General features: G+C 42.4%; 1 protein-coding gene across 1 annotated transcript in view; it reads left to right on the top strand.

Moving 5' to 3' along the window:
- tenm3 (teneurin transmembrane protein 3) overlaps nucleotides 1–26302 on the top strand; it is a 351882-nt gene that overhangs the window by 304926 nt on the left and 20654 nt on the right. Inside the window, exons 28-44 of the mRNA XM_085458328.1 lie at nucleotides 1141–1212; nucleotides 3614–3791; nucleotides 6559–6579; nucleotides 11308–11432; nucleotides 11598–11705; nucleotides 14012–14166; nucleotides 14344–14445; nucleotides 16045–16218; nucleotides 16743–16802; nucleotides 19436–19598; nucleotides 19935–20073; nucleotides 20614–20719; nucleotides 20796–20938; nucleotides 21157–21335; nucleotides 22602–22706; nucleotides 24178–24308; nucleotides 26013–26182. Of these exons, the coding sequence (XP_085314454.1) occupies nucleotides 1141–1212; nucleotides 3614–3791; nucleotides 6559–6579; nucleotides 11308–11432; nucleotides 11598–11705; nucleotides 14012–14166; nucleotides 14344–14445; nucleotides 16045–16218; nucleotides 16743–16802; nucleotides 19436–19598; nucleotides 19935–20073; nucleotides 20614–20719; nucleotides 20796–20938; nucleotides 21157–21335; nucleotides 22602–22706; nucleotides 24178–24308; nucleotides 26013–26182 (2131 nt within the window). The remainder of the gene's footprint in view (nucleotides 1–1140; nucleotides 1213–3613; nucleotides 3792–6558; nucleotides 6580–11307; nucleotides 11433–11597; nucleotides 11706–14011; nucleotides 14167–14343; nucleotides 14446–16044; nucleotides 16219–16742; nucleotides 16803–19435; nucleotides 19599–19934; nucleotides 20074–20613; nucleotides 20720–20795; nucleotides 20939–21156; nucleotides 21336–22601; nucleotides 22707–24177; nucleotides 24309–26012; nucleotides 26183–26302) is intronic.

The raw sequence follows: 26302 nt of genomic DNA on the forward strand, positions 1-26302 counted from the left end.
CCTACGATAGCCGTAATGCTCCGACAATCCATCAAGCGGTGCGGCTTCGTAGCTCAGCAAAGTCGTACTGAAACATTTTCGAGCGCCGTGCACATAAAATCGTTTCGAGGTCAGTAAACACAACCAGAGTTCATACATAAAGCACACGGGATTATAAGGGGCTCTGTCGACTTTCAGAAAAATCAAAGGATTGATTTTAAGTGCGCCGTATTTTCCAAACAACACGGTAATAACGACGGCCCGCTAGCATGCGCTACCAAAAATAGTGCTTTGTTGTGTATCTGACGGACGAAAGCTAAACCAGTTCCACACCAGTGAAGCTGCAGCATTTTTACAAACCAGTTCAGGTTCATGGTTTCATTCAACGATCCACTTTCGCTCTTCTCATTCTGCGTCCCCGCCATGCTTTTTCCACCGTGTGCGTATGAAAACAAAGGCACTGCGCCTGCGCGTTTTACCCATATTCTATCGCCATGTTTCATTTTCTTATCGTTGCCCAACATTGCCCACGGTAATACTGTTCACCGATATTACCGTGAACGGTATGATATGGCGCAGCACTACTAACTGTATCTACGCTCCACGTCCATCAAATGAAGCCTGTCTTTTTTTAAAATCTCTGTTTGCTTTGCATCCAAGCATAAAATAAGAAAGAAAGATAAGATGAACTGGGTTCCAAGAAAGTGGCAGTTTTAATAATTCAGTTCACCACAGGAGGCGACTTTGATGTCTTACTTTGAAGAACAAGTGCATCTCTCCTCTGTTGATCTTTTCATCTTCCCTCATCAACCTCGTCAAAAGCCAGCCAACCTACCCCTCATCGTTCTTACTCTGCTTCTCTCCTCTGTCATCCTTCATTGTTTCTACCAACCTAAAATATTACACCTCAGTTTAAACAATGTTCTCCCTTAAAACTGTGTGCCTCAGGCGCTGGCTACCAAAGTTCAGACACGACTGGGTCGATTTATAGAAGTTTTAGTTTAACTTTATTTGGACAGTACTGTAAAAATAGTACATGAACTTAACAGGTGACTGAAGGTCTAATTTTATATGAGTCTGATAGATGAACCAGCTGATTGCAGCCTCCCTGTATTTACACACAGACACTTTCCTTCAATGCTTTATCCATCTCGTTTCCAGGGATACTGTACAAAGGCAGCGGTGAGAATGTCTTCATTTCCCAGCAGCCACCTGTCATCAACAGCATCATGGGTAAGTATAGAATAAAAGCTTCCCAGTGTGTTTGAGCTTGCACACACATAATCAGTGCTGGTCCCTGCATGCTGACTGCACATTTCCTTTAAAGCCTGTACTTTAATTGTTGTCTGTTACATACATTTGTGGTCAGAGGTTTATGTAACTCATCATGGTTTCATGGTCATTTCTTTTGAATTAAGTCTTTGAAAGGATTTTGTTTGTCTTGATTGTACAGCACTTCTCCACAGAGCGTCACAGCTGGAACATATACGTACACAATCACTGATACTTGATCAAACCTCCCTCAGCACGTTGCACTTTGACCTGACAGCGTTAGTTCTCAGCAGCTAGCTGATGTTACACCTGGATGTTTGACCACTCTTGACATAACTGGTTGATCTAAATGAGTTGATTTTCTGTCACAGAGCTGTCGTTTTAAGATGTCAGTAGTACTGAGGTCACAGCTTTGGATACATGAACTGCTTTATTACAAAACCTGTTTTCACGTTTGTATTTTCAGACTTCTCGTTGTTGATTTGCAGTCAAGTTGAAGGATTTAGTACTTGTCCAATATTTGGTCCACTTTTGTGTAATACACCCGCACCACTGGCAGCAAAACAGTCCTAGAGGATGATGCTGCCTCAGTTGTATGTGTAGTTGTTTAGAAATGACTTCAGTAGAGCTTCACAATGCTGCCAGTGTGTGATTCTCATCCTTAACTTGGTGAAACAAATCTTTTTATGCTGACAAGTACCGGATGTCACTAATGAGAAGTTAATAGGCAACGGCCTTTTCAATAGAATTCATGGTAGAACCTTCAGAAAAACATATTAACCCTTTAAAACCGATGGGAGCGGGCACGCTCCGTTTTGCGTAACTATTTTTAAATCCTGGTAGCTCTGCAACCACGTAAGCTAGCACAATAATTTTTTTTGCATATGAAACCGGAGGAGTTGTACTTACATCTTATGCCATCAGCTTGTCCTCGGTCACGGTTTCCTTCCACATAAAGCTTTGCAAAAACTGCATAAAAAGCACTTGCAGGAACAAAAACATAATATTCCAGAAACACGCTTTGCCGATCCGATCAGCTGTTTGTAACACTTCCTACATCCATCAGTGTGAACTATCGCATGTCCACCATGACCTGCTGAAACTGGAAGTGATGTCATTTTCGCAGAAATGTAGTTTTTTACCATCAGGACCTCATGAGCCTATACTGGTGTTTTTAAAAGTTATCTTTGACTTTCTGACTTTCTGTGTCGTTTCTGGGATGCTGAGGACTCATATTGCTCTGCTGGAAATAGTTTATTTTGATGCAGATGCTGCTTTTTTGCAAATTTGCACTATAATATTTATTTTCGTTTTTCCTGCAGTATATAAAAATTGGTGTATTTCAAAAATAAAACTATGAAGACACTCAAAATAAATTTCCTGTGGTGGGAAACTATTTTGTGCAACTTTTTTGTATTTACAGTTTTGAGGGATAAGCCTGTTTAATTTCTCTAACTACAAATATATGTTAAAAATATATTTCCAGTTAGTTTATTGCACTTTTTTGCAATTTATGTAATTACTATGCACTTAATGCAGACATATTATTACAATCTGGGCTATAATGGTTGTATTGATGTATAGCAACTTGAAATGCTCCCAAAAATGGCTCCACAGCATGTAAAAATATAATATAAGCTCCGGCGGACTTGGTTCTATGGTAGGTCTTAAAGGGTTAATAGATTTGTGTATTTATCTGAGTCAACTTCTATATTTTTCACTCCATGTAGATTAAAGAAAATCCCAAATAAAGGTAAACTGGTCATTAGAGGTTTAATTATGAAGGTTTAGGATAATCAGTTCAATGAAGCACATGTTGCAGTAAAGACATAGTTGCCACCTTCGAGTCAACCTGAGTACAATAATAAGCTTTTGTAAACTAGTTGCTGTGATGCATGAGTTCAACGAGCCACATGGTGGCAGCATGGTGATGCGCTGGTTAGCATCTCCTCACAGCAAAAAGGGCTCCTGTTTCATATCCCATCTGTGGCCATCAGTATTCCTCCTCATACTTCCACCGGAATGAAAATCAATGACTTTCCAAAGACATGGATGTTAGGATTACCTGATGATTCTAACCTGGTCATGGATGCGGGGCAGGAGTGCTTTGTTTGACTGGAAGGTTAAAAATGGCTTGTAGTGTAAAAATGTTTTAAGTAGTCAGTAAGACTAGAAAAGTGTTGTTCTGTTCCCGATCACAGATAACTACACAGGAATCACACACATGTACTGCAGACTGCTTTTCATCGCTGTTTCTATTATAAAAAGCTGTTCTCTTGGAAATTAGTGAATCCACCCCAGCTGGATTTTAACCAGCTACTGGTTCACATGTGGAAAAGTGAATTTTAACTCCCTCTCCTAGGAAACGGTCGTCGCCGCAGCATCTCGTGCCCCAGCTGTAATGGGCAGGCAGAGGGCAACAAGCTGCTGGCGCCCTTGGCTCTGGCATGTGGAGCAGACGGCAGCATTTTCGTTGGCGACTTCAACTACATCAGAAGAATCTTTCCCTCTGGGAATGTTACCAGTGTCATGGAGCTAAGGTAAGGAGATCCACTGCTGCTGTTGGAAGTGAAGCCTAATCCAGAGAATACATTCCCTGGTTTCACAGAGATGAAGGCTGTGTCCAAATTCAGAGGCTGCATCCTTCAGAGGCCGCGTTTGTAGGCTGTCCAAATTCCAAAGCGGCTCCAAATGCAGCCCACAAGTGCGTCCTCATTTTCCCCAGATTTTAAGGATGCTATATCCTTCGTGGCCTACCCTATCCCAGGATTCATTGCAAATCAAAGGTTGAAGAAATCATTTGGAGAAAATGGCAAAAAGTCGAAGCGAAGCGGTCCGGAAATAAACTTTTAACAGTAAGTACTGGGTTTTTATCTCACTGAAATATGCAGCAGAACAAATGTTAGCATATTGAAAAGTCTTCAAATGTTAAATTCTACTAACCTTTGGCTAAGTTACGTGACGTCAGCCTCTTAACGCAGCTCAGGTCATACAAGCTCTGGCTGGTTAGTTTTTTTACTGAAGCTGGGTCTGCTTGGCGCTGCTCAGCGTACTTAACGGTTTTAGGATAAACCGAGCGGACGGTTCGCTCTTTAAGCCAAGTGTGTGGCCCGTGAACTGTGGTGAGGACACAGACTCAACCACGCTGTGGTTTACAGCTGGAGGAGCTCTCAGCCTGTATCGAGACACTAATAATGACACGGACAGTAGATGGAGAAGTCCTCCTCATGTTTTTCTCAGGCTTATATCAAACGACCTGAGCACGTCACCCTTGTTATAAAGATCAACACTCTGCAGGATCGTAAGTCCTGTTTCCATTTTCTCTTAGTTTAAAAAACTGTCCATGTGAATCTATTAGAAAACTGCATTTTCATCTGAACGTTGACAGATATTTGATAACGTTTTTGCTTTAGTTGTTAACTGCCATGGTTGATTTCCTTCTGCAAGTGTCCAGAGTCAGGAGAGACTGAGCAGGTGAGAGGAGACGGGACGAGGCTCTCCACCCCTGACACCAGGAGCAGTGTGTGAGGAAGAGGAGGAGAAAAAGGAGCCAGCAGCAGCTGAGAGATGCAGAGGAGAACAGGGCGAGAGCTGACAGCCGTTCTCTGTAGCTGAGGGACTGGTGGAAATATTTAAACAGTTTCTCGATATTTGCTTCCTGCATCTCCAACACATACAGGGAACCACTCACTGCTGTTTATCCTGCAGGATCTGACAGGGAAAGGAGGAACAGTAAAGGGACCCACGGACACCTTTGATAACAATTTGTTTTATCCAGAACATATTTAGTTAAAGTATTGTTTTTATCACAGTGCTGGTTTCACTGGGAAACGTATGCAGCTCATTTAAATAAAGAGTTCAAAGGGCTGTGAAAAGTTGTCCCTTCATAAAGTGTGTCAGTATTTTATAAGGATGTGATGTTTCTGTGTCATCTCTCCTGTTAGAGCCTCTTACACAAACCTGCCTGTTTAATGCTCTCATATCTTCAACATCTTAAATTGCACAGTTTTCTCATCAATAAAAGAATATTTACTGCATCAGCTTGTCTTCCATTTTTTCTGAAACACGCAAAGATCAAATCTTTTAGTTTATTTTATACCACCACTGAGCTTTGCTTTTCTTTTTTCAAAAAGCTGTATATACAGTAAAACATGATGTAATCCTTTTACATTTGCACCATCAAAATGAAATGAGGCTAGCCTCATGAACTACAGTAGCAAACTAGTTTGCTAGCTAAAGTTAGCATTGTTGGCTCAGTGCATGGTTGTAATGTTCTCCCAGATGCATCACACACACATGAAACAACAGTTTTCTCAGATAAAAGTCAAACATATGACATAAATATTTCCTGCATTTCTATCGAACATGCCGTCCACCACAGCTGTAGCTGCTTATGTGGCGGTTGCTAGGCAGACCGTCCAGTTTAACAGCCTTGCACTTCCGGTCTTCGTGGCCTTCGAAGGATGTAGCCCCTTAGTTTGGACACAGCCCAAGGTCTTACCCACAGAACTGAGAGTCCTTTTTCAAGAAAGCGTTGCCAAACCATTTCATCCAGCTTTGCCTGGTAACTGTAAATATTCATGAGCTGATGTAAAACAAAACAGGACCCAGTGATTTGTCAAAATGACCTGATTTAAGAGTACTTAATGTAGAAGTGTAATACTACATTTAATGCTAATAGCAATGCTAACATAATATAATGTAATGCTAATTTACACCACGGAGCCCTACATTCAAACAGGTTTAACACTGTCTGGACTAAAGAAACAGGTGTTTAAAGTTTAAGAACATGTTGAGTGCCACGATGTCACTGGGTTGGTTGGTTTCTGCTGATAGAATTACATTAGCTAACATTCATGTTAGCTAACTAATGAAGAACTAACAACATAGTGGAAAACGGCCATGTTTTAGACTAACATCTCTTTCATACTGACTTCCATAATTCATCCTAACTGTTGCTCATGCTGTAGTATTTTTCCCCTAGAGCAGGGGTCCCCAATCCCAGTCCACGAGGGCCGGTGTCCCTGCAGGTTTTAGATCTCACCCTGGGTCAACACACCTGAATCACATGATTAGTTCGTTACCAGGCCTCTGGAGAACTGAAGACATGTTGAGCAGGTCATTTATCCCTTTAAATCAGCTGTGATGGATCAAGGACACATCTAAAACCTGCAGGGACACCGGCCCTCGTGGACTGGGATTGGGGACCCCTGCCCTAGAGAGTTATTTGTAATATCAGCCGAGCACCAATCTGGTAACTAACTTGTGTCTCTCTGCTTTCTTGGGTTTTCTGGCTTTTTTTCAAAGAAACAAAGATTTCAGGCATAGGTAAGTGTGACTAATCCTTCTTCAACCTGTGACTTCTTTTCGTTCCACCATCGGTTTTTGCACCAGATTTTACTTTGTTTTTGGGTCTGCTGCTTGTTTTTGTTCTCATTTCAATCACTTACATTTCACTCACCAAATAAAGTATTCTGGGAACTGAATGATTGAATGATTACAACAATGATCGCTCTCATCAGAGAGAACAGAGAATGAAAATTTGGGAGAGAAGAAGTCCTGGCATCTACCACCAAAATGAGACGCACTCATCTTGTTTTTTTCATCCTGCTTGGTTGTTAAACTTCCTAATTTTAAAAAGTGTAAACATGAAATTGAGTCTATTCTTCCCCAATCTGCTGAACAGCACACAATCCTCACAATAGGGGCAGGCCCTAGGAGGGGTTGCAAGGAGAGCATCTGCGAGGGGGGCGGGTACAGACGGTGTGGATATCCGTCATATCTTTGTTTCTTTATCCCTTCACTTCTCAGGGACATCTCCACCTTCCTCTTTGAATTCATCCAAGGTGTAGCTACATGTGCACATACAGAAATACTTGATGCTGACTTCATATTTCCTTTAAGGGCATAGTAACATTAAGTTTCCTTTTCCCTTATCTGACACTAATTATTCATATAAGATCACATTTAGTTAATTACACTTTGGATTTCGAGTGGATGGATTGCCTGTTTTGGTCTTCCCAATGGCAAAAACAATAATGATACATTTGTATTGTTTATTTGCATAACGTGCAAATCACAGTAGTAGTTGCCTCAAAGGCGCGAGGCGTGTATGAGTGTGTAAGCCATGGTGGACACTTTGCTCACTCACTATCTGCCCCCTAGTGGTAAAGAGTCGCATTACAGTTTGGAACTTTAAACATTACACAATACTTAATCATGACATTTATAAATAAAGTGTAATTACAATGCAATATTTTACATTGCTTTAAATTAAAAATATCTATATTTTTGTTGCATTGATTGGCTAAACAGAGGCACTGTGTTGCAACGTGATTAAAGACCAATTACCATCAGTCTGTTGAGAAGATGAAGGAGGACTATGAGGATCCGATGACTGTAGAATATGAGAGAGAGGAGGACAGAGGATTAGTAAGGAGGAAGTGAGGGCAGCTATGAAGGGGAGTAAGAGTGGAGAGGCGGCTGGTCCAGGTGACATACCTGTGGAGGTACGGAGAGGTCTAGGAGAGAGAGTAGAAAACTTTTTAACAGGACTGCTAACACAATCATGAAGAGTGAGAGGATGTCTGAGCAATGCACAAGAGAAGAAGGCGGAGCATGCAGGGTGGAGTGGGTGGAGACGAGTGTCTGGGTGATTTGTGACCGACTGAGAGCAGCAAGAGAGAAAGGAAAGGTTTACAAGAGGGTAGTGAGAGCTGCTGTGATGCTCTTTATACCACGCAGCTCTTTGTCAGATTATAATTAAAGACGTTGTTACAATGAACCACATGTTCTGCATATTAATTTGGATGATCCAAAAATCGATGAAAGTTGTCTTTCCCTGATCCTGTCAATGCTAGCATCTGTTTTTCGCAGTGAGCAGTCAGCTCAAATGTACTTCTCCAGCATCCTCAACATGTCCATACCCACAATAGGTTCTCTGACTTGTTCTTGAGTAGATTTTTCCTCCTCTTTCAAAATGAATTACAGCTGATCCCAAGTAACCATCCAACCAGACACAAAGAGACTTTTAGATCAGAAGCAAATTAATAGCATTGCAAGCTAAACAATGAATAACAATGCAACTGAATCTCTCCCCAAAGAAACCATAGCCTACTTAGCTTCTGGAGAGCAGCACAAGCTTTACTGGTCTAAGGCTGGAAAAGTCTCCACCTGTATGACTTCTGAAGTAACAAAGGCAAAATAAAAAAATAGCGTCTGAAGGAAACTGAGCTACATGTCGAGAGAGTTTACCAAACACACCAAAGCTAAGCAATAAGCAGCCATGCAGCAACACACATCTATCAGAACCATTAACACAGCTGTTTCAGTGTCTTCCAAATCGTTAAGTCCCCATTATGAGGTCTAGAGGAGGGTGTGGGAGCAATAAGTAGAGCTGAATCAGAGCTTAATGGGCTTTATTTTACAAGTCTTAACACAAGGCAATGACAGTGTCACTGTATTAATAAGAGAAAAAAGGAGAAAAGTCACAACACCAACTAACCTATGTGGGGGGTGGGGTAAGTTCGTGGCCCACACTCTCTCAGGCGCTTTGTGAAAACACATCACTTAAACACTGAAATGATTTCTGTTTTTTTATTACAGGTGTATGAGTTCACAGCCTGTTGCTCTATTCTTTTATTATTTCCTGTCTCCTATTTTCTTTACCCTGCCCGTCAGCTTTGGCAGTAACATATTACACACTGTGCTGTGACTGTTAATGCAAATAATAATGATGGAAACTGACATTTCAAAAAGGAAGCTAAGGAAGACAAACTGGGTTCATTTTCGTGACATTAGATCATCAGGACGTCACTGCGTTCAATTAGCATAAAGAGTCGGTCAGACCGATGGAAAGAAGCTGACTTCATTTTAGATTTTGACAGACAGACCAGGTCGGGTGATTCATGAGTTTCATTAGCTGCTTTGCCTTTCTAGTCATTTGTGTTGCCTTTCATCTTTAGAACGTTTCAGTTTTATTCCAGTTTTCCTACATAAAGATTAAATGTCAGCGGCTGTAAAATCATTTAAACACTCCAGGAGCTTGGTGATGCCCTGATCCAGATCTGGGAGGAGCTTCTCATTAGGAGCACACCCTGATATTGTCAGGCATGCATACAGACGCATCAGGGCGATACAGACGATTATGAGTCGCTGCATTTTCCCCTTTCAGGGTTTCTTTGAGTGGAGCCCTCTGTAGGTTCATCTCCATCAAAGCTGCATCTTTTCATTCCTACACATTAACCCTTTAAAACCGGTCAGAGCGGGCACGCTCTGTTTTGCGTAACTATTTTTAAATCCCGATAGCACTGCAACCATGTAAGGCAACGCAAAAAAAATTTTTGCATATGAAACCGGAGGAGTTGTACTTACATCTGATGCCATCAGCTTGTCCTCGGTCACGGTTGCCTTCCACATATAGCTTTGCAAAAACTGCATAAAAAGCACTTGCAGGAACAAAAACATAATATTCCAGAAACACACTTTGCCGATCCGATCAGCTGTTCATAACACTTCCTTTGTTGGAATAGACGTCAGCGCAAACTATCGCATGTCCGCCATGACCTGCCCGAAACCGGAAGTGACGTCATTTTTGTGGAAATGTAGTTTTTTACCATCAGGGCCTCAGGGCCTGTACTGGTGTTTTTAAAAGTTATGTTTGACTTTATGACTTTCTGTGTCGTTTCTGGGATGCTGAGGACTCATATTGCACTGCTGGAAATAGTTTATTTTGATGCAGATGTTGTTGTTTTTTTGCAAATTTGCATTATAATATTTATTTTCGTTTTTCCTGCAGTATATAAAAATTGGTGTATTTCAAAAATAAAACTATGAAGACACTCAAAATAAATTTCCTGTGGTGGGAAACTAGTTTGTGTAACTTTTTTGTATTTACAGTTTTGAGGGATAAACCTCTTAAATTTCTCTAACTACAAATATATGTTAAAAAAACAAAAACGATTTTCAATTTTTTTGTAGTTTATTGCACTTTTTTGCAATTTATGTAATTACTATGCACTTAATGCATACAAATGATTAAAATCTGGGCTATAATGGTTGTATTGATGTATAGCAACTTGAAATGCTCCCAAAAATGGCTCCACAGCAGGTAAAAATATAATATAAGCTCTGGCGGGCTTGGTTCTATGGTAGGTCTTAAAGGGTTAATCACTCCCCAGTCCAGATCAGGACAGACATGCAGTATGTTTGGGTTTTTCCTGCTGTTTAAGGTCTTCTTTTTTCTTTGGAGCAGGTTAGTTCTCTCCGCACAGACGTTTCATGTTCTCTCCACATAAACACACTTTCTCACATACATACATCACAGCTGCACTTAAATCTCAGAGACTGCACATACATATAAGCGCACGCACTAGTTACAGCATAGCTACACGGACCCAAACACTAACAACTCCTGCAGAAAGTCTCCTTCATTTCCACGTCGCCCTCACGTTGGACAACAAGCGTTTAACTGAACTCGTGCTGCGACTTCTTCTGGAAAGTTAAAGTTAAACTGTCCGACGCTTCATAGAAGCCTTTTGGATTTCACCTTTTCTGCTTTTTTTATGTCTGTTACGTTGTTTATTTACTTCCTGCATGAAGCTGTTACAGTACTCATTACATATATTTGCCTTACTGCACAGGCTGGCCTGAAGTGCATTATTATGTATTAACCAGTAAACAGTACAAACCGGAGGCTAAAGCCTGACAGACTGATTAGTGATCCTTTAACCAGCTAGTTGTTAGCATGCTGTCCTGCAGCTGCTCAGCATCAGTGTCATTTCAACAGCTTTTCCCTGCTTTTCTGTAACTTTTCCTCTTGTGTAATGAAATAAAAATTCAGTTTTTCACTCCTCTGAAGTTGTAGACTTGCACAGTTCGATCTTTATCTGCCCACACATTTAGCAGATTTACCTTGTGAAAGCAAACAGAACAGTGTGATTAGTTTGGTTACTAAATGTGTTACAGCTGATAACTTATCAGGGATGTGACACAGATGTCATTCTAATGAGTTTTCTTCTGTCTTTCTTATTTGTTCCCCTTCACTGCGCTCCACAGCAACAACCCTGCTCACCGGTACTACTTAGCCACTGACCCAGTAACAGGGCAGCTGTATGTGTCCGACACTAACTCACGACGGATTTACCGCCCCAAAGTGCTCAGCGGTGCCCGTGACCTCATCAGTAAGCATCAGCATTTTTACTTCCTGTTATGAATGTAGTTATAAGACAGTGTTGTCATACGAGACTCCAGTGAGTCTGCAGCTTTGTACCTTTCTCTGGTTAATGCTTAGTGTGTGTGTGTGTGTGTGTGTGTGTGTGTGTGTGTGTGTGTGTGTGTGTCTACAGGTAATGGAGAAGTAGTGGCTGGTACAGGTGAGCAGTGTCCTCCATTTGATGAAGCGCGTTGTGGAGATGGAAGAAAAGCTACAGAGGCCCAGCTACTGGGACCAAAAGGTGCGTACACAGAATCTTTCTGTCTCCTTCTAACACACACACAGACACACACACACACACACACACACACACACAGACACACACACACACACACACACACACAGACACACACACACAGACACACACACTCCACATGCTTGGATTGGTATGGTTTTCAGTGTTTTAGTTTTTTCATCCCATTTTACTTGCTCCTGTGTAGAGCTGCTTTCACACACACACACACACACACACACACACACACACACACACACACACACACACACACACTCACAGGTGCTTATTATTTAAGTCAGTTACATAAGCATAGCCTTACTAGATGTATTACCTGTCAGATATCCTCTTGTCCTTCGTCCACTGGAACTGCAGAGCCGTACCAACAGTAGTCCTGACAGTGGGCAAATAAAACACAGTGTGGGAGGTGTAATGCAAGAAGCAGATGAAGTATTTATTGGTTGCAGCCAGCAGCAGAATTCATAGCTGTCATAGCATCAGTGCATGTTGTTATAGTACTAAATTCCCACACCTAGCATTTGTCCAGGTGTGCAAGTTCAATTCTTTCATCAAGCTCAGGAAGTCACACTGACATCAATGCAAACTTGTTCAGAACCATTAACTCCTTCAGCACTGTAGGCGCGTGAGCGTATTTGAATATTGGATGTAACTGCCAGTTCCCCACTACTTTCAAATAATCCCAGACTTGCATTATCCTAGATGGACATGAAGTCATAGCAAACTTTATTTATTTATCAGGAACGCCATCCTAAGACTAAGGTTTCTTTTGCTCCAACAAAAGCCTCAGTTCAAGTGCAACAGAGTCTAGATAAGGTTACATTTTGACTGAAACACATCTCTGCACAGGAAATGCTGCAAATGTCCAGTTGTACCACATTATAAAGGTGCTGTTATGTATTTCAATCTGGTAGCCAGCAGGAAGTCGCAACTGTTCGTTTCTAAAGCAGTTTGAGATTTGGGATTTTGACTGTGAGATGATGCAGTATCAGTCTATTTATAGAGAGAGGTTATTTGAACTGTTGTGACCTCTGTCATCAACAACAGGCTGCCTGTGTTTTCCTTCTTTGAATAAAGTCCATGCTGTCCAGGAGAACTGTTGTTTTTGTCAGAGATCATACCTTTGCCATATAGCTAACTGTATTTGCATGTTTGTATGTGTTACACTGCTGCTGCAGAAATCACAGGAGAATCGCACACACCGTCGCTCCTAATTGTTAGGCGGGGCTGTGTGCAGGCAGGAATAGGACCCAAGGTGCAGACTCCGGAGACAGACGTGAACTCAAAAAAGGCTTTAATTCTGAACGCAACATGACATAACTTGAAAAACTCAAAATAAACTTACACCGGTGGACAGACAAAACACACAGCAAAATAAACGGTAGATCGCGACACAGACACTAAGAAACACAGGGCTTAAATACACAGAGGGAGCAATCAGGGAATGAGTAACAGGAGGGAAACACAGCTGGGGCAAATCAGGCCTAACGAGACAAGAGGAAGCAAAACCAGACATATTAACATCACACATGGACTTTCAAAGTAAAACAGGAAACATAACAGACTCACGGGCAGGCACTATAACAAAGGGAACAGAGACACTGACTGGATGTGGGGATACAGCAGAAAGGGGAGACAGCAACATGTAACCCAGACAGAAAACCAGAACACTAAAACTCTAACCAAACCCCACCCAGAGAACCTAAACTAAGAATAATCCTAAAACCCATAAAGCAAAGCTAGAATATAATGAAATAACAAAATCAAAGAACCAAAAACACAAAAACACTGGGTCAACGACCCAGGGACCCTAACACTAATAACCTTCTCTGTGAACACGTCTTATTTTGTCGAGCTGCCACTTGTTTGTTATCACTTGTAACATTTTTCTTGCTTATAGTAATCTAAGTAATCTCTGCAGACTTTGCTTGAGTGCACCGAACTCTTACTGCATTCATGTTATTATTATTGTATCTTTTTGTATTTTTCATTGTAACTATGTATGCTGCATCTGCACTCAAAATGTTTACTTCTCTCGTTTTGTTTTTTGCTTTATGCATTGAAGCAGTTCCATTAATAATTTACTATCATAAAATCATGTGTGTGTGTGTGTGTGTGTGTGTGTGCGTGCGTGCGTGCGTGCGTGCGTGCGTGCGTGCGTGCGTGCGTGCGTGTGTGTGCGTGTGCGTGTGCGTGTGTGTGTGTGTGTGTGCGTGTGCGTGTGTGTGTGTGTGCGTGTGTGTGCGTGTGTGTGTGTGTGTGTGTGCGTGTGTGTGTGTGTGTTTCACTACTCACAGGAATTGCAGTTGATAAAAACGGGCTGATCTACTTTGTGGATGGAACTATGATTAGGAAAGTGGATCGTAACGGGATCATCTCCACAGTGTTGGGCAGCAATGATCTGACCTCTGCACGACCTTTGACCTGTGACACCAGCATGCACATAAGACAGGTAACCTTTAACTATTAAAACCTCTTTGCTGATCAGAAAATATCAGACTATGTGAAAATATCACATGATGTGGTGTGTGTGTGTGTGTGTGTGTGTGTGTGTGTGTGTGTGTGTGTGTGTGTAACAATGAACAGGAAGTGAAGTGTCACCTTTCTTCTCTGTCCTCTTTCCTTCCAGGTGCGGTTAGAGTGGCCCACAGATCTAGCCATCAATCCCATGGATAACTCTATCTATGTGCTGGACAACAATGTTGTGCTGCAGATCACTGAAAATAGACAGGTATCATGTATCCCTTTGCTGAATGTATATTTTATCCATCCATCCATTTTCTTCCACTTATCCAGGACCAGGTTGCAGGGGCAGCAGCCTAAGCAGAGGCCCACCTCCCTCTCCCCAGCCACCTCCAGCATATCAGGAGGTACACTGAGGCATTCCCAGGCTGAGAGATATAATCTCTCTCTGGTGTCCTGGGTCTACCCTGTGGGCCTCCTCCTCATGGGACATGCCACCCAGGAAGTGCCCAGGAAGCATCCTTATCAGATCCCCAAACTGGCTCCTTTAGATATGGAGGAGTATTGGCTCCAATCGAAACCCTCTGGAATGACTGACACCCTGAGCCTATGTCAGAGAGGACACCCACCCATTCTGACGTAACCAAAGTAGAAGCCTTCTGCCTGCTTGACAGACATTTTATCCATGTAAGCTATAAAACAGAACCAGTGACAAAGGGAGTGGAGTCCAACACTCACTGGAAACAAGTCCAACTTATTAATGACAAGTGTGTTTGTACGGGGACCAAATGGCCTGTAACAATGGGCACACGTGTAATGATTACTTGTGTAATAGTTACTTTTTTGATTAACAACCTCAACATTGATCACAGCAAAGGGTGGAAATACCTCCAACATGCCCAAACATCTGACAACACAATTAATTTGCATGAAAGTACTGAATGTGTCCAGGACCGCATACCTGATGATATCATTACAAAACTCATCATCATCCTAGTGTTTTGTGCACTGATGGACATCCTCATATTCAAAAATGGTGACTGTTGTCCAATAACAGAAAACCACGCAGGTTCAGATCAGGCCGTTCATGCTCACTTCCTCTTTCCAGGTCTCACTTTCTTTGAATTGAAATCTCCCATTAGGAATTTGGAGTCACTAGATGGAGCACCCTTGAGCGGCCCACTCAGTGACTCCTAAAAGGCTGGGTGCTTTGAACTGGTTTTGGTGCATAAGGGCAAATGTCAGGACCTGTTCCCCCACCTGAAGGCGCAGGGAAGCAACCCTCACCTCCACTGGCAAAACCCCCAACATACTGGTGGTAACCTGACAACTCTAGACTAGAACAGAGTCGAGCCCACCTCCAGGAAACTGGTTCCAGAGCCTAAGCCGTGCATTCAGGTGAACCTGGCTATATGTAGCCAGCAATGCTCAATCTCACCTGCTCGCTCCTTTCCTCCAGAGAGTTGATGTTCCCTGTCCTAATAGCTAACCTCTGTAGCCAGGGATCAGACTGCCAGGGCCTCCATCCCTGACTGCCTCCTCACACACATTGCACCCGAGCCCTATGTCCCTACAGTCTTCTCTTTAGGCTGCGCCGAGCCCCATGGGCTGAAGCCTGACCACCAGATCCTCTCCTGTGTGCTCCCCCTCCCTAGGCCCAACTCCAAGGTGGGCCCATGGTAAAACTATCCCAGGAGGGGCGCACTGGTCCCATACTTTTTCCCTAGGAGTTGACTTAATATATATATTTAATATATAAGTATTTAATGACATTTGTATTTCACAGCCTTCCTGTGCCACAACAACAAATGCACAGTGCTACTTAATGATTCTTAACTAACATTCATGTGCAAATGTGTGTGTTCAGGTTCGTATTGTGGCAGGTCGTCCCATGCACTGCCAGGTGCCTGGTATAGAGTACACCATGGGAAAGAGGGCGGTTCAGACCATGCTAGAGGGTGCTACAGCCATCGCCTTATCCTACAGTGGCGTTCTCTACATCGCAGAGACGGATGAGAAGAAAATCCACCGTATTCGACAGGTAGTCTGCTGAACAGAATTTCCTTGTAATCATGAATGTTAAGCAGAATCCTGGAAATCTAAGGTGGGATAAATTCAAGCTTTTTAATAAAGTAATACTTTCCAAATATGCTAAAAGAGCAGCCAATGTTACCTTATTTAACTCTGTATAACAACGTGAGAATTCAAATTCACAGATATCACCCTCTTATTTCTAGCAGGTTATCATATTGTTACTAAGGTATTACGACACTATTACTAATGTTTTTTTCCTCGTGGGGATGTCTTTATTTCTACATTATTATCTCCAGGTTTTGGTCCCTTATTATCCAACTGCATAAAGCTCAGTGTAATATTACTTAACCGTATCCACTGTTGTTACCATGATATTAACTGGTTTAGTAGTAATAACCACTAAATTACCACATTATTACGTTCTTGTTTCTGCCTCGTTGCCCTTCTATTACTACTTTATTACCAAGCTGTAACAGAAAGTGCCACTGTGCTAAACTTTAAGAATCATTTCCTTCTCTACTAAAACTCCAGGTGTCGACTGATGGAGAAATTACCCATCTAGCTGGAGCGCTATCTGACTGTGACTGCAAGGTACCCATCACAGCTACTTCTTGTTTTCAGTCCTTATCGGTCATTCTGCTCAGCTCACTGAAGTACTCGAATTCAGAATGAATGTGTAGCATCCAAATAGTGACGTGTGAATGCAACAGGATGTGAGGAAGAGAAGTGACTGGACTCCTTTAAGTTTCCTGAAGATGTTTCACCTCTCATCAGAGAGGCGTCTTCATTTCTACAAATCAAATAATGAAGAGTCATAGGTATTTAAACCGTAGTTGTCATCACATAAGTCAGGGTGTGAATAATGGCATGGGAAATTATCACCAGAGGTTTTGTGTGAAAACACAAATTTTCCCATAATAAACGACCCAGTGTGTGTGGTTCACAATGTCCACAACATATTAAATCTCATTCTTATTCAGGCTTGGAAATTCCTCCCAGTTTTCTGTAATTACGTCCAAATCCCCCTGTGGCTTCCTGCCAAACAGCAGTTCAAAGGGAGAAAATTCCATGGAGGTCCAGGGCAGCTCCTCCACTGCAAACAAAAGACTTTGACAGCAAGCCCTACTGCATTAATCCTCATGAATAAACATGGAAGTAATGGACTTTAAGGCACTCCACCAGCCCATCGCTCTGGGGGTGGTACAGCTCTTTTGTGTGTGAGACATGAATGAGACCCTGTGGTCGTCAGTACCTCTTTTGGGATTCCGACTCAGGAGATCACCTGCAACTGCACCCGTGCCAGCAGCTCTGCTTCGGGATATCACATCATCCACGAGAACTTATACAAAGCAATGTCCCCTGGCACTCCGGGGATCTTGTCCCGATGAAGTCCATACCACTGCACTTGAACGGGACCTCCATTAATGGTAATGGATGCAAAGCCACCCATTGGATGGCCGAGTGATTTACCAGTTGACATTCCAGGCAGGATGCACACCAGGACACATCTGGTGACGAGCACAGCCCATTGCTGTTTATTGAACCCAGGCCTTTCCCTCCCTTGAATTAAAGGGTGCTCTTCTAGGACCTCACCACAGCTCTATGCTTTTTCCCCTTTTGTTTAATTTCCACCACATATTTTACATATAATGGGTTTTTTAAAAACATAGATTTTTATTTGCTTTTTCTTGCACCGAGATGCCAGTTTTTTTCTCCACTATCTCTTCCCTGCAAAACGCAGGCACAAACCTTCATGGCACTTCACGATGCCTCCTCTCAGCTAACCTTTGTAGCATCAGTCTGCCAAATGCAGCACCAATCATTGCTGGTGCCAGGGTGCTAGCGTGATTTGCTTCTACTCCACCTTGCTGATCATGCTTACGTTAAGTTCTCGCCAATCAATTTTGCCAGCATATCCAGTTCACGCAATCTAATCTGTGACCACCTAGTCAAGGTTTACAGGCCCCCTCTCTTCACAAGCCTTCTCAAAAAAGGTATGCCTTCTTTGGTGACCTGCCAGTGACCTGAGATGCTGCCAGTCCCCTCTGGAGACAATTCATGCTCAAGCCATCTGCCATTATCTACTAGATAATATCTATTATGCTGTCAAACCTGCATGAGGATGTGGTCCCAACTAGTGAAGAAGAATAGCTTGCTATTTCTGGACTATGCTCTGCACATGGAGGAGCTCAGCACTGAAGTTTACTGGAAGCCCACACACAGACCAGTACCTACTCTTTGACTCCCAACACCCTCTCGAACACAGAGTTGTCAGGACACTGCAATGAGAAGAAACTGTTTCCTGTAAGCCAGAAGGGAAAGGAACAAACACATCTAAAGAAAGCTCCTAAAACAAGTGGTTATCCCAAATGAGCCCTCATTGAATCAGCAAAGATGCACAGGAAAGAGGGAACTAGAACATTATCATTCCAGTCACCCAACCATGCCATTAGAGAAGAAACTAGTTTATCCCAAGGACAAAACTTCCAAACTCAAACTAAGCAACATAGTGTACGCTGTGCAGTGCAGCAAGGAGTGCTTGGACCTTTACACTGGAGAAACCAAGCAGCCGCTCCATAGAACTGCACAACATAGAAGAGCAAGCGCGGCAGGACAAGACACAGCTGCACACCATCTGCTAAAGGACTCATTTGATGATACCACAGTTCACATTTTGGACTGAGAGAACAGATGGTTTTAAAAGGAGTGCCATTTATGTTCACGTTGAAAGCCCGTTTTTGAACAGAGGGGTGGCTTACGACAGCAACTTCCACCTACAACGCAGTTTTGAGATTCCTTCGCAGGTCCCTCAACCTCCGCACATCTTACAGCAGGTGACCCAAAGAGGTCACATGATAGGGTGAAGCAAGATCTCACAGTGTTCTCACCCAAAGACCTGGTGATTATGACCCACACCTTTTTTTTATCACACCTTGGCTAATGTGATGAGGCACATGATTATGGTTGGTCAATGAGAGGCTCAATGACCAAGAGATATCCCCGACTAGGGTTTAAATACCTGGGACGCTCCATCGTTTGATTTGTAGAACTGAAGAAGCCTCTCGGATGGGATGTGAAATGTCTTCATAAAACTCCAGTGGCTTGCTTTCCGAGCTCATTACACTACAGTAATGTGGATGACTGGGAACCTGAGACACACATATATGAGACGAGAATTTCTTGTGTTGATGTTGTTTGTTGTCCCTCGTTTGGCTGTCCTGTAGAATGATGCAAACTGCGACTGCTATCAAACCGGAGATGGCTATTCCAAAGATGCCAGGCTTAATTGTCCTTCCTCTCTGGTTGTGTCTCCGGATGGGACGCTGTATGTGGCTGATCTGGGAAACATCCGCATTCGAGCCGTACGACGCAACCAACCACCTACGGGTGTGTATATAAAGTGTATGCACATACACAGTAGACGTGCAATAGAGGGCTTGTATGTCATGTATGTTAATAAGCAGACAGCTGTCTCACGGATGTGTAGTGACGGTGATCAGCAGAATAATCAAATAGATTTGCAAAGAGAGAATACCTGCGTAAGTTATTCAGTTATGCAGGTATTCATGTAATGGCAAATGACATAGACTGTGCAATATTGTGTGAGTTTAGAAACAAAAATATTAAACAATAATAGATAACAAAAGTAACATAGGAACATAATCTAAGAAGATAAAGAAAACAAAGTCACTGGTCTGTCTGTCTGCTGGTCTGTGTATTCAGGCTCTCTGGCTTCAGGTCCCAGTTCCTATGAAGTGGCCTGTCCAGCCTCTCAAGAGCTCTACGTGTTTGATGCAAATGGGACTCACCAGTTCACCATGTCTCTGGTCACTGGAGACTACAAATACAACTTCAGTTACAGGTTGGTGTTTGTCAGGAAACACATTTTTGTGACTGTCATTGCAGCACTGCTTGGTTACTGAAGCCGCTTTTCCATTAGCACCTACTCGCCACTAATAACCATGACTCCACTCGAGTTGTCTTGTGGGTTGTTCTCACTTGGGGGAACACGGCGTTGTTTTTTGTAGCCAAGTTTCAAAAATGGCTGTTTGGATTTTTGTAAATGAGACGCTCTCATTGCTCATTGCTGACCAACCAATCAGTTGCATGCAGTGTGACGACATCACATTTTAGTACCTGCTCAGAACTCTTGGAACCCAGGCCGGGGACAGGAAAGTTTCCTTGGCCATCTGTGCCCCTGCCTATGGACCGCCTTGAACCGGCTGGAGAGCCAGATACCCCCTGGTGATCCCGGCATTGGCTCCCCTGCAGCTCCGCCCAGACCACACACGGCACCATAATACATTTGCATTACCTTGCAAAATTGTTCGACACAACAGTGTTGTTTACTGTTTTTGTCCTCTTTTGTGGCACCTTACACGAGTAACTCATTTCTCCTCAGCAATGAGGAGGATGTGACTGCGGTGACGGACAGCAGTGGAAACACGCTCCGCGTGCGCAGAGACACTAACAGGATGCCTGTACGTGTGGTTGCTCCCGACAATCAGGTGAGTACTGAGTAGCCTTGTTAGCAGATTAGGAGTGTGTATCCTTGATCACCTGTGATTCTGTGTGTGTGTTTAGGTCATTTGGCTGACCATTGGGACTAATGGAGGTCTGAAGACTCTCACAGCTCAGGGCCAGGAACTGGTCTTGTTTACTTATCATGGGAACAGTGGCTTGTTGGCTACCAAGAGTATCCAAATTGGCTGGACTACCTTCTATGAGTGAGCCACTTTTTGGATTTCTAGTTGAATTCTGGTCAATGGACAGATTAATTTAATTAATGAAATCAATTCAAACTCTGATTGTTACGTCTTGACTTTATATCCTGATGTAACCTTTAAATTTCTCTGCTTTTTGCTGGGTTGTCAGTGAGTGAGTCTGAGTTTTTATCCGTGGATCCTAATGTCTGTTTCTTACTGTATCCTCACCATCCTTGTAGCTATGACAGTGAGGGTCGTTTGACTAATGTGACCTTCCCCACTGGGGTGGTAACCAGTCTCCATGGCGACATGTCGTCAGGGGCTGTTGCTGTGGACATTGAGACGTCAGGGAGGGATGAGGATGTTGCCATAACAACCAACCTATCATCAATAGACTCCTTCTACACTCTGGTGCAAGGTAAGAAGCTAATGCAACCTGAGAAGGGAAGAAAGTTTCCTATTTTACAGGTGGCCTCGTGTGTGTGAAGCATACTAAAAGCTTTAGTCCGAGCTGAAGTAAGAATATGGTCTTTATTTATTATTAAATCAGTGCATGGTTCATAGTAAATTCAATTAGTTGCTAACAGTTCGATTTCTCATCACTTCACACATTGTGCAGTTTCCACACTTTCCCTGATCGATCAGTATCAGGAATCAGCGACTAGCCTGGATCCTTGGCCACAACCACATGCACACAATACAGCGTAGTGTCCATGTGGTTGCGTCAATTTCACACCTAAACATGTTAATACAATGATTTTTAAAATGCAAATGTACATACCCCCATCTGACATCCTGTCAAAGCGGTGCTCGTCATCACATTTGTTCTGTTTGGGATGTGTGCAGTGATATCAGCAGCTTGTGTTAGTTGTGTAAAGTTTATTTTAAGAAAAGATCTGACATGAGGAAGTGTACAAGCTGCAGATGGATCTGTAATCCCATCTGCCCTAATAATCCTAGATTTAGGAACTGCAAAAGGATCCTTGTCGTCCTTCGTGTCAAACTTTCTACCCTAAACGCTGAGGGGGGGAAAAGTAATTTGGTGTTGTTCAATCTGAACTAATGAGCCATTTGAAGTGAGGCTGGCAATGATTTACTTCAGAGTGAGCTGTGCATGGCCACGCACAAGTATTGATCGCAACATGAGTTATTCAGAGCAATTGACAAGTGTAGCATTTCACTCCATCACTTCATTCATTTTCTAGCCTGTGAGCTAGAGAAATGAAAACACGTTAGATGGGGCTGCACGGCTGACATGGTAAACAACATGAGACAGGAGACTGGATTAAGAGTACTTAGTGGGAATGGAGAATGAGTTGGTGACCCAGGGTCTTGGCTGTTTCAGAGATGGTCTGTGAGGACTGTGTGTTCTTCCTCTCTCTCTTGTATGCACACATAACGGCCTTTAGTCCTGTGAAAGGTCAAGGAGGATGTAATTAAAAGAGGCTGGGAGATGTTAATACATGCTCTTTGCTCCATTAGCAGGCTCAAACGCTGCCCTCTCGGGTTTCTCCCCTTACTTTGTCTCCCTCTTTGTCTTGGCCTTTATGCTTCGCTGTCTTTGTTTTTGTCTCTTTCTCCTTCACCCTCAGGTCAGCTAAGAATACTGCCTATATGAGTTAATGCCTTGGAAAGTATCCAATAAAGAAATGGTTCATTTCTAATGTGATTTCCTTTTAAACAGACCAGCTTCGTAACAGCTACCAGGTGGGGAACGACCACTCACTGAGGGTGATCTATGCGAACGGGATGGACACGCACTACCAGACAGAGCCTCATATTCTGGCAGGTGTGTTTTAAACATAGTGCCTTCACTTTATAATCTACGAGAGGATCTAAGCTGTCTTTATTTTCACTTATATGTATATATATATATCTTTCAACGTAGCACTCTTAATTCTTATTCTCATGTATATATCTCATGCACATATCTTTCCACGTAGCACTTTTAATTCTTATCCCTACTTTTATTTTTTTCCATGTCTATTTAAGTGCTATTTATGACACTATGTTTGCACTGAAGCACCGCAGCAATTTCCTAATGTTGTAAACCTGCTCAACATTTGGCAATAAACCCCATTCTGATTCTGATTCTGATGTAGTGTGTGGAAAGCACTGGTTTGGGACCATCTACACATGCTGAGATTTCTGCTCCCTGCGTCTCTGTCCTGTTGCTCCTGTTGATTCTGATCTTTCTGCAGCTAAACACCTGCAGAAAGATCTGTCAGAATTATTAGAGTTAAACAAAACTCAAACGTGACGTAAAAAACATTTTAAACGATTGAAACAATTTTGTAAACTTGGAAAACTTAACTAAATTCTATTAAATATAAAGGAAGTTTTAGAAATGTTATCAGCACTTCACTGTCAGCCTGCTGAGGCTTTGACATGTTAACAAGACTGTAAGTTCCTGTGATGGTTTTCATAACTCTTGCCACTTATGTATGCTCTGCATGCAATAATATTTAAAGAGACTGAAACGAAACATTTCCAACAATAAAAACGAATCAGTAAATATTAAACTGCTGGACGGGTGCAGTGTTTGTGTCACGTGTTGGGGTTTGATTTGCACTGAGAGTATGTTTTAATCCAACCAGGAGTTTCAGACAAAAACTGAAGGAGAATTGTTTTGTAATGATTCCCTAAATATGTGTAAGCTTGACAAAACACGCTGTAACATTTTGGAAATAAAAGGAAACACTGGGAGGTGATCAGTCTCACGTAAACATCTCAAGTTATTTCAGTATTGTTACATTTTAGTCTCAGATTATAAAATAATTTATTGTTATTTTAGTTATTTTGTTATCTTCTAGAACCCAGTTCTAGAAAAATGATCCTGTGTAAAATGAAAACAAAATGCAACCATATTTTTGTCTCTACAGGACATAGAAAACCAGTGAGTTTTTACTGGGGAAAAACATTTTAAAAAATTATTTTATAAACAAACAAACAAACAAAAGCCTCCACAACGATTGGACAGGGCCACGTTTACCGCGGCGTAGCATCCCGTCTTCTTTTGACATTAGTCCATGAACATGTGGAAACTGAGCGTTTCACTTGTCCTGCGTCTTTGTTGTACGTTTTATTTCATGTGCCCGTTGTTAAAGGTCTGGACTGAACTCTTCCACTATAACGACATTATCTAGCTGCAAGGCCTTCCCTCAAAAAGATGTCGTCTATATGTTGTTTTAAATGTACAGGAAATTGAGATTCTTGTACACTAAACCATCAGGGCTTCACATGTTGTCGTACCTGTGTAGGTGCTGCTAACCCAACTGTTGCGCGACGTAACATGACTCTGCCGGGAGAGAACGGCCAAAACCTGGTGGAGTGGAGGTTCAGGAAGGAGCAGACGAGAGGAAAAGTCATCGTCTTTGGAAGAAAACTCAGAGTGAGTGCTCTTTAGCTCAAACTTTAGATAAGCACAGACCAATAAGTTTGTTGTCCATTTAAATCAAACTGCTGAGTTGTGAGACGGCAATCACTGTATCCATCATGTAGGTTACAGAGTTTCACTGTCTGCATATTATAGGTGCGTGTTTTTGTTCTTGCTGTTCGGAAAGGAAGCAGCGCTTTGAAAATGACGCGACGCACTCTCTCCCAGCCTAACGGGACACAATCCTTTTAGTCACGTGGCTCCAGTGAAGTTGAAACACACAGCTGAGCTGCTCTCAACATGGCCCACTAAGCAATAATGGAAGTGTCACCACAGGTGACCCATGACTCATAATAGGGAGTGCTCTGCTATGAACGAGCAGCAATGAGTAGTAGATGTGTTTTTATTAATGAGTGTTCAGAGGTGAATTTATATAAAGTCTGTGCACATGTGAGAGTCATTTGAAGTATAATTTGTCATTAATAACTCAATGACAGTCCAGCTGTCTTCCAACTTAATGATGACAGTGGAATCGCAGTCCTTTGAAGAGGAGCAAAGTTGAATCCAGTCTTTCTGCTAAATAATGATCTTGCTGCTGTGAACTGAGGACAACATGTCAGTGAATTAGAAAGCTGCATGTTTAAGCTGCGTGCTGGGTAGAGCAACGACAAAGCCTGCTGTCAGACAAGAAACAGCAACTTTACTGAGATGACAAGAACAGGACAGCTACTTTACCTTTTAATGTGCATTTCTTTAGCTGTGTGGTGATTGGGTAGCTCGGCTCAGCGTGAGGCAGCCAGTCTTTGAGGCGCTGAAGAACTTTGTCTGGATTTGTTTTATTTCTAAATAAAGCAATAACGACTTGGTTCCTGGTGCAGATCTTAGTTCACTGACTCAGCCGCAGATTTTTAAGTAACTCAGTTGTTATTTCATGGATCATGCTTCAAATCTCAGGTTAACACTTATTAGAATATTTATTGCTAAGTCTTTGATCAGAGGGGAAGACTAAGTATTTATCCTGAAACGTCTCAGAAATAAGAGACAGTCCAGCCTGTCTCTTATTTCTGAGACGTTTACAATATGTGTAGTACTCCCTAAGAACAAAGCATACACACTATATTGCACTATTATCGTCTGGGTTAACACACTGGGTATCAGACACTGAACAGACAAGAAGACTTAGTTTAGTCTCTGCTCTAATTCACCCAAAAGAGGTCAGGACTCTGTGCAGGCCAGTCAGATTCTTCCACTTATGCCTGAACCTGTTGCACTGGTGTTCTCCTATCACAGTACAGTTCACTGAACTCCTTTAGAGTTCCCCATTCATTCAGAAGCAGTGTGCACGCCTATGTGCTTGATTTTATACATCTGTGGGACATCTGAATTCCATTATTTGGATGGGTGAGTGAATAGTACGTGCACAGTGATTTGTCTGGAAACATTCATCTGGACGTAGCGTTGTGTGGGAGTTTCAGTCAGCTGAGACTGGAGAAGACGAAACGTTTCTCCCACTGAAAACGTCCAGATAACAGAATCAACTTTTGGAGATGTTCTTACCTGGATGATTGAGAACGCATCAAGACTTTCCAAAATACTTTGCATTTATGAAGAATTCAGCACACTGGCTTCATATTCACTGTCAGTTTGTGCATTTTGTGTAACTTTTGATATTTTGTGTATCTTAATGCATGTTTTATGAATGTGTCTCCGCCTCTTCAGGTGAATGGGAGGAATTTGCTGTCTGTGGATTATGATCGTACACTGCGAACTGAGAAAATCTATGATGACCACAGGAAGTTCCTGCTGAAGATCATCTATGATACCCAAGGCCATCCAACACTCTGGGTTCCCAGCAGCAAGCTGCTGTCGGTTAACCTGACGTACTCCAGGTGATTCCTTTTGTGTCATTCTGCTCGATGGTGCAAAACACTGTAGTACACAAAGATTCTGGTTTCAGATCTTTGCAGATTCCTGTTGTTTGCATGTTCTCACAGTGGCTGCATGTATTC

The sequence above is a fragment of the Copadichromis virginalis genome, linkage group LG6 (genome assembly GCF_057382275.1).
Source record: "Copadichromis virginalis isolate Kocher_CV1m ecotype Utaka linkage group LG6, C_Virginalis_male_GT1.1, whole genome shotgun sequence".
NCBI classification, from domain to species: Eukaryota; Metazoa; Chordata; class Actinopteri; order Cichliformes; family Cichlidae; genus Copadichromis; species Copadichromis virginalis.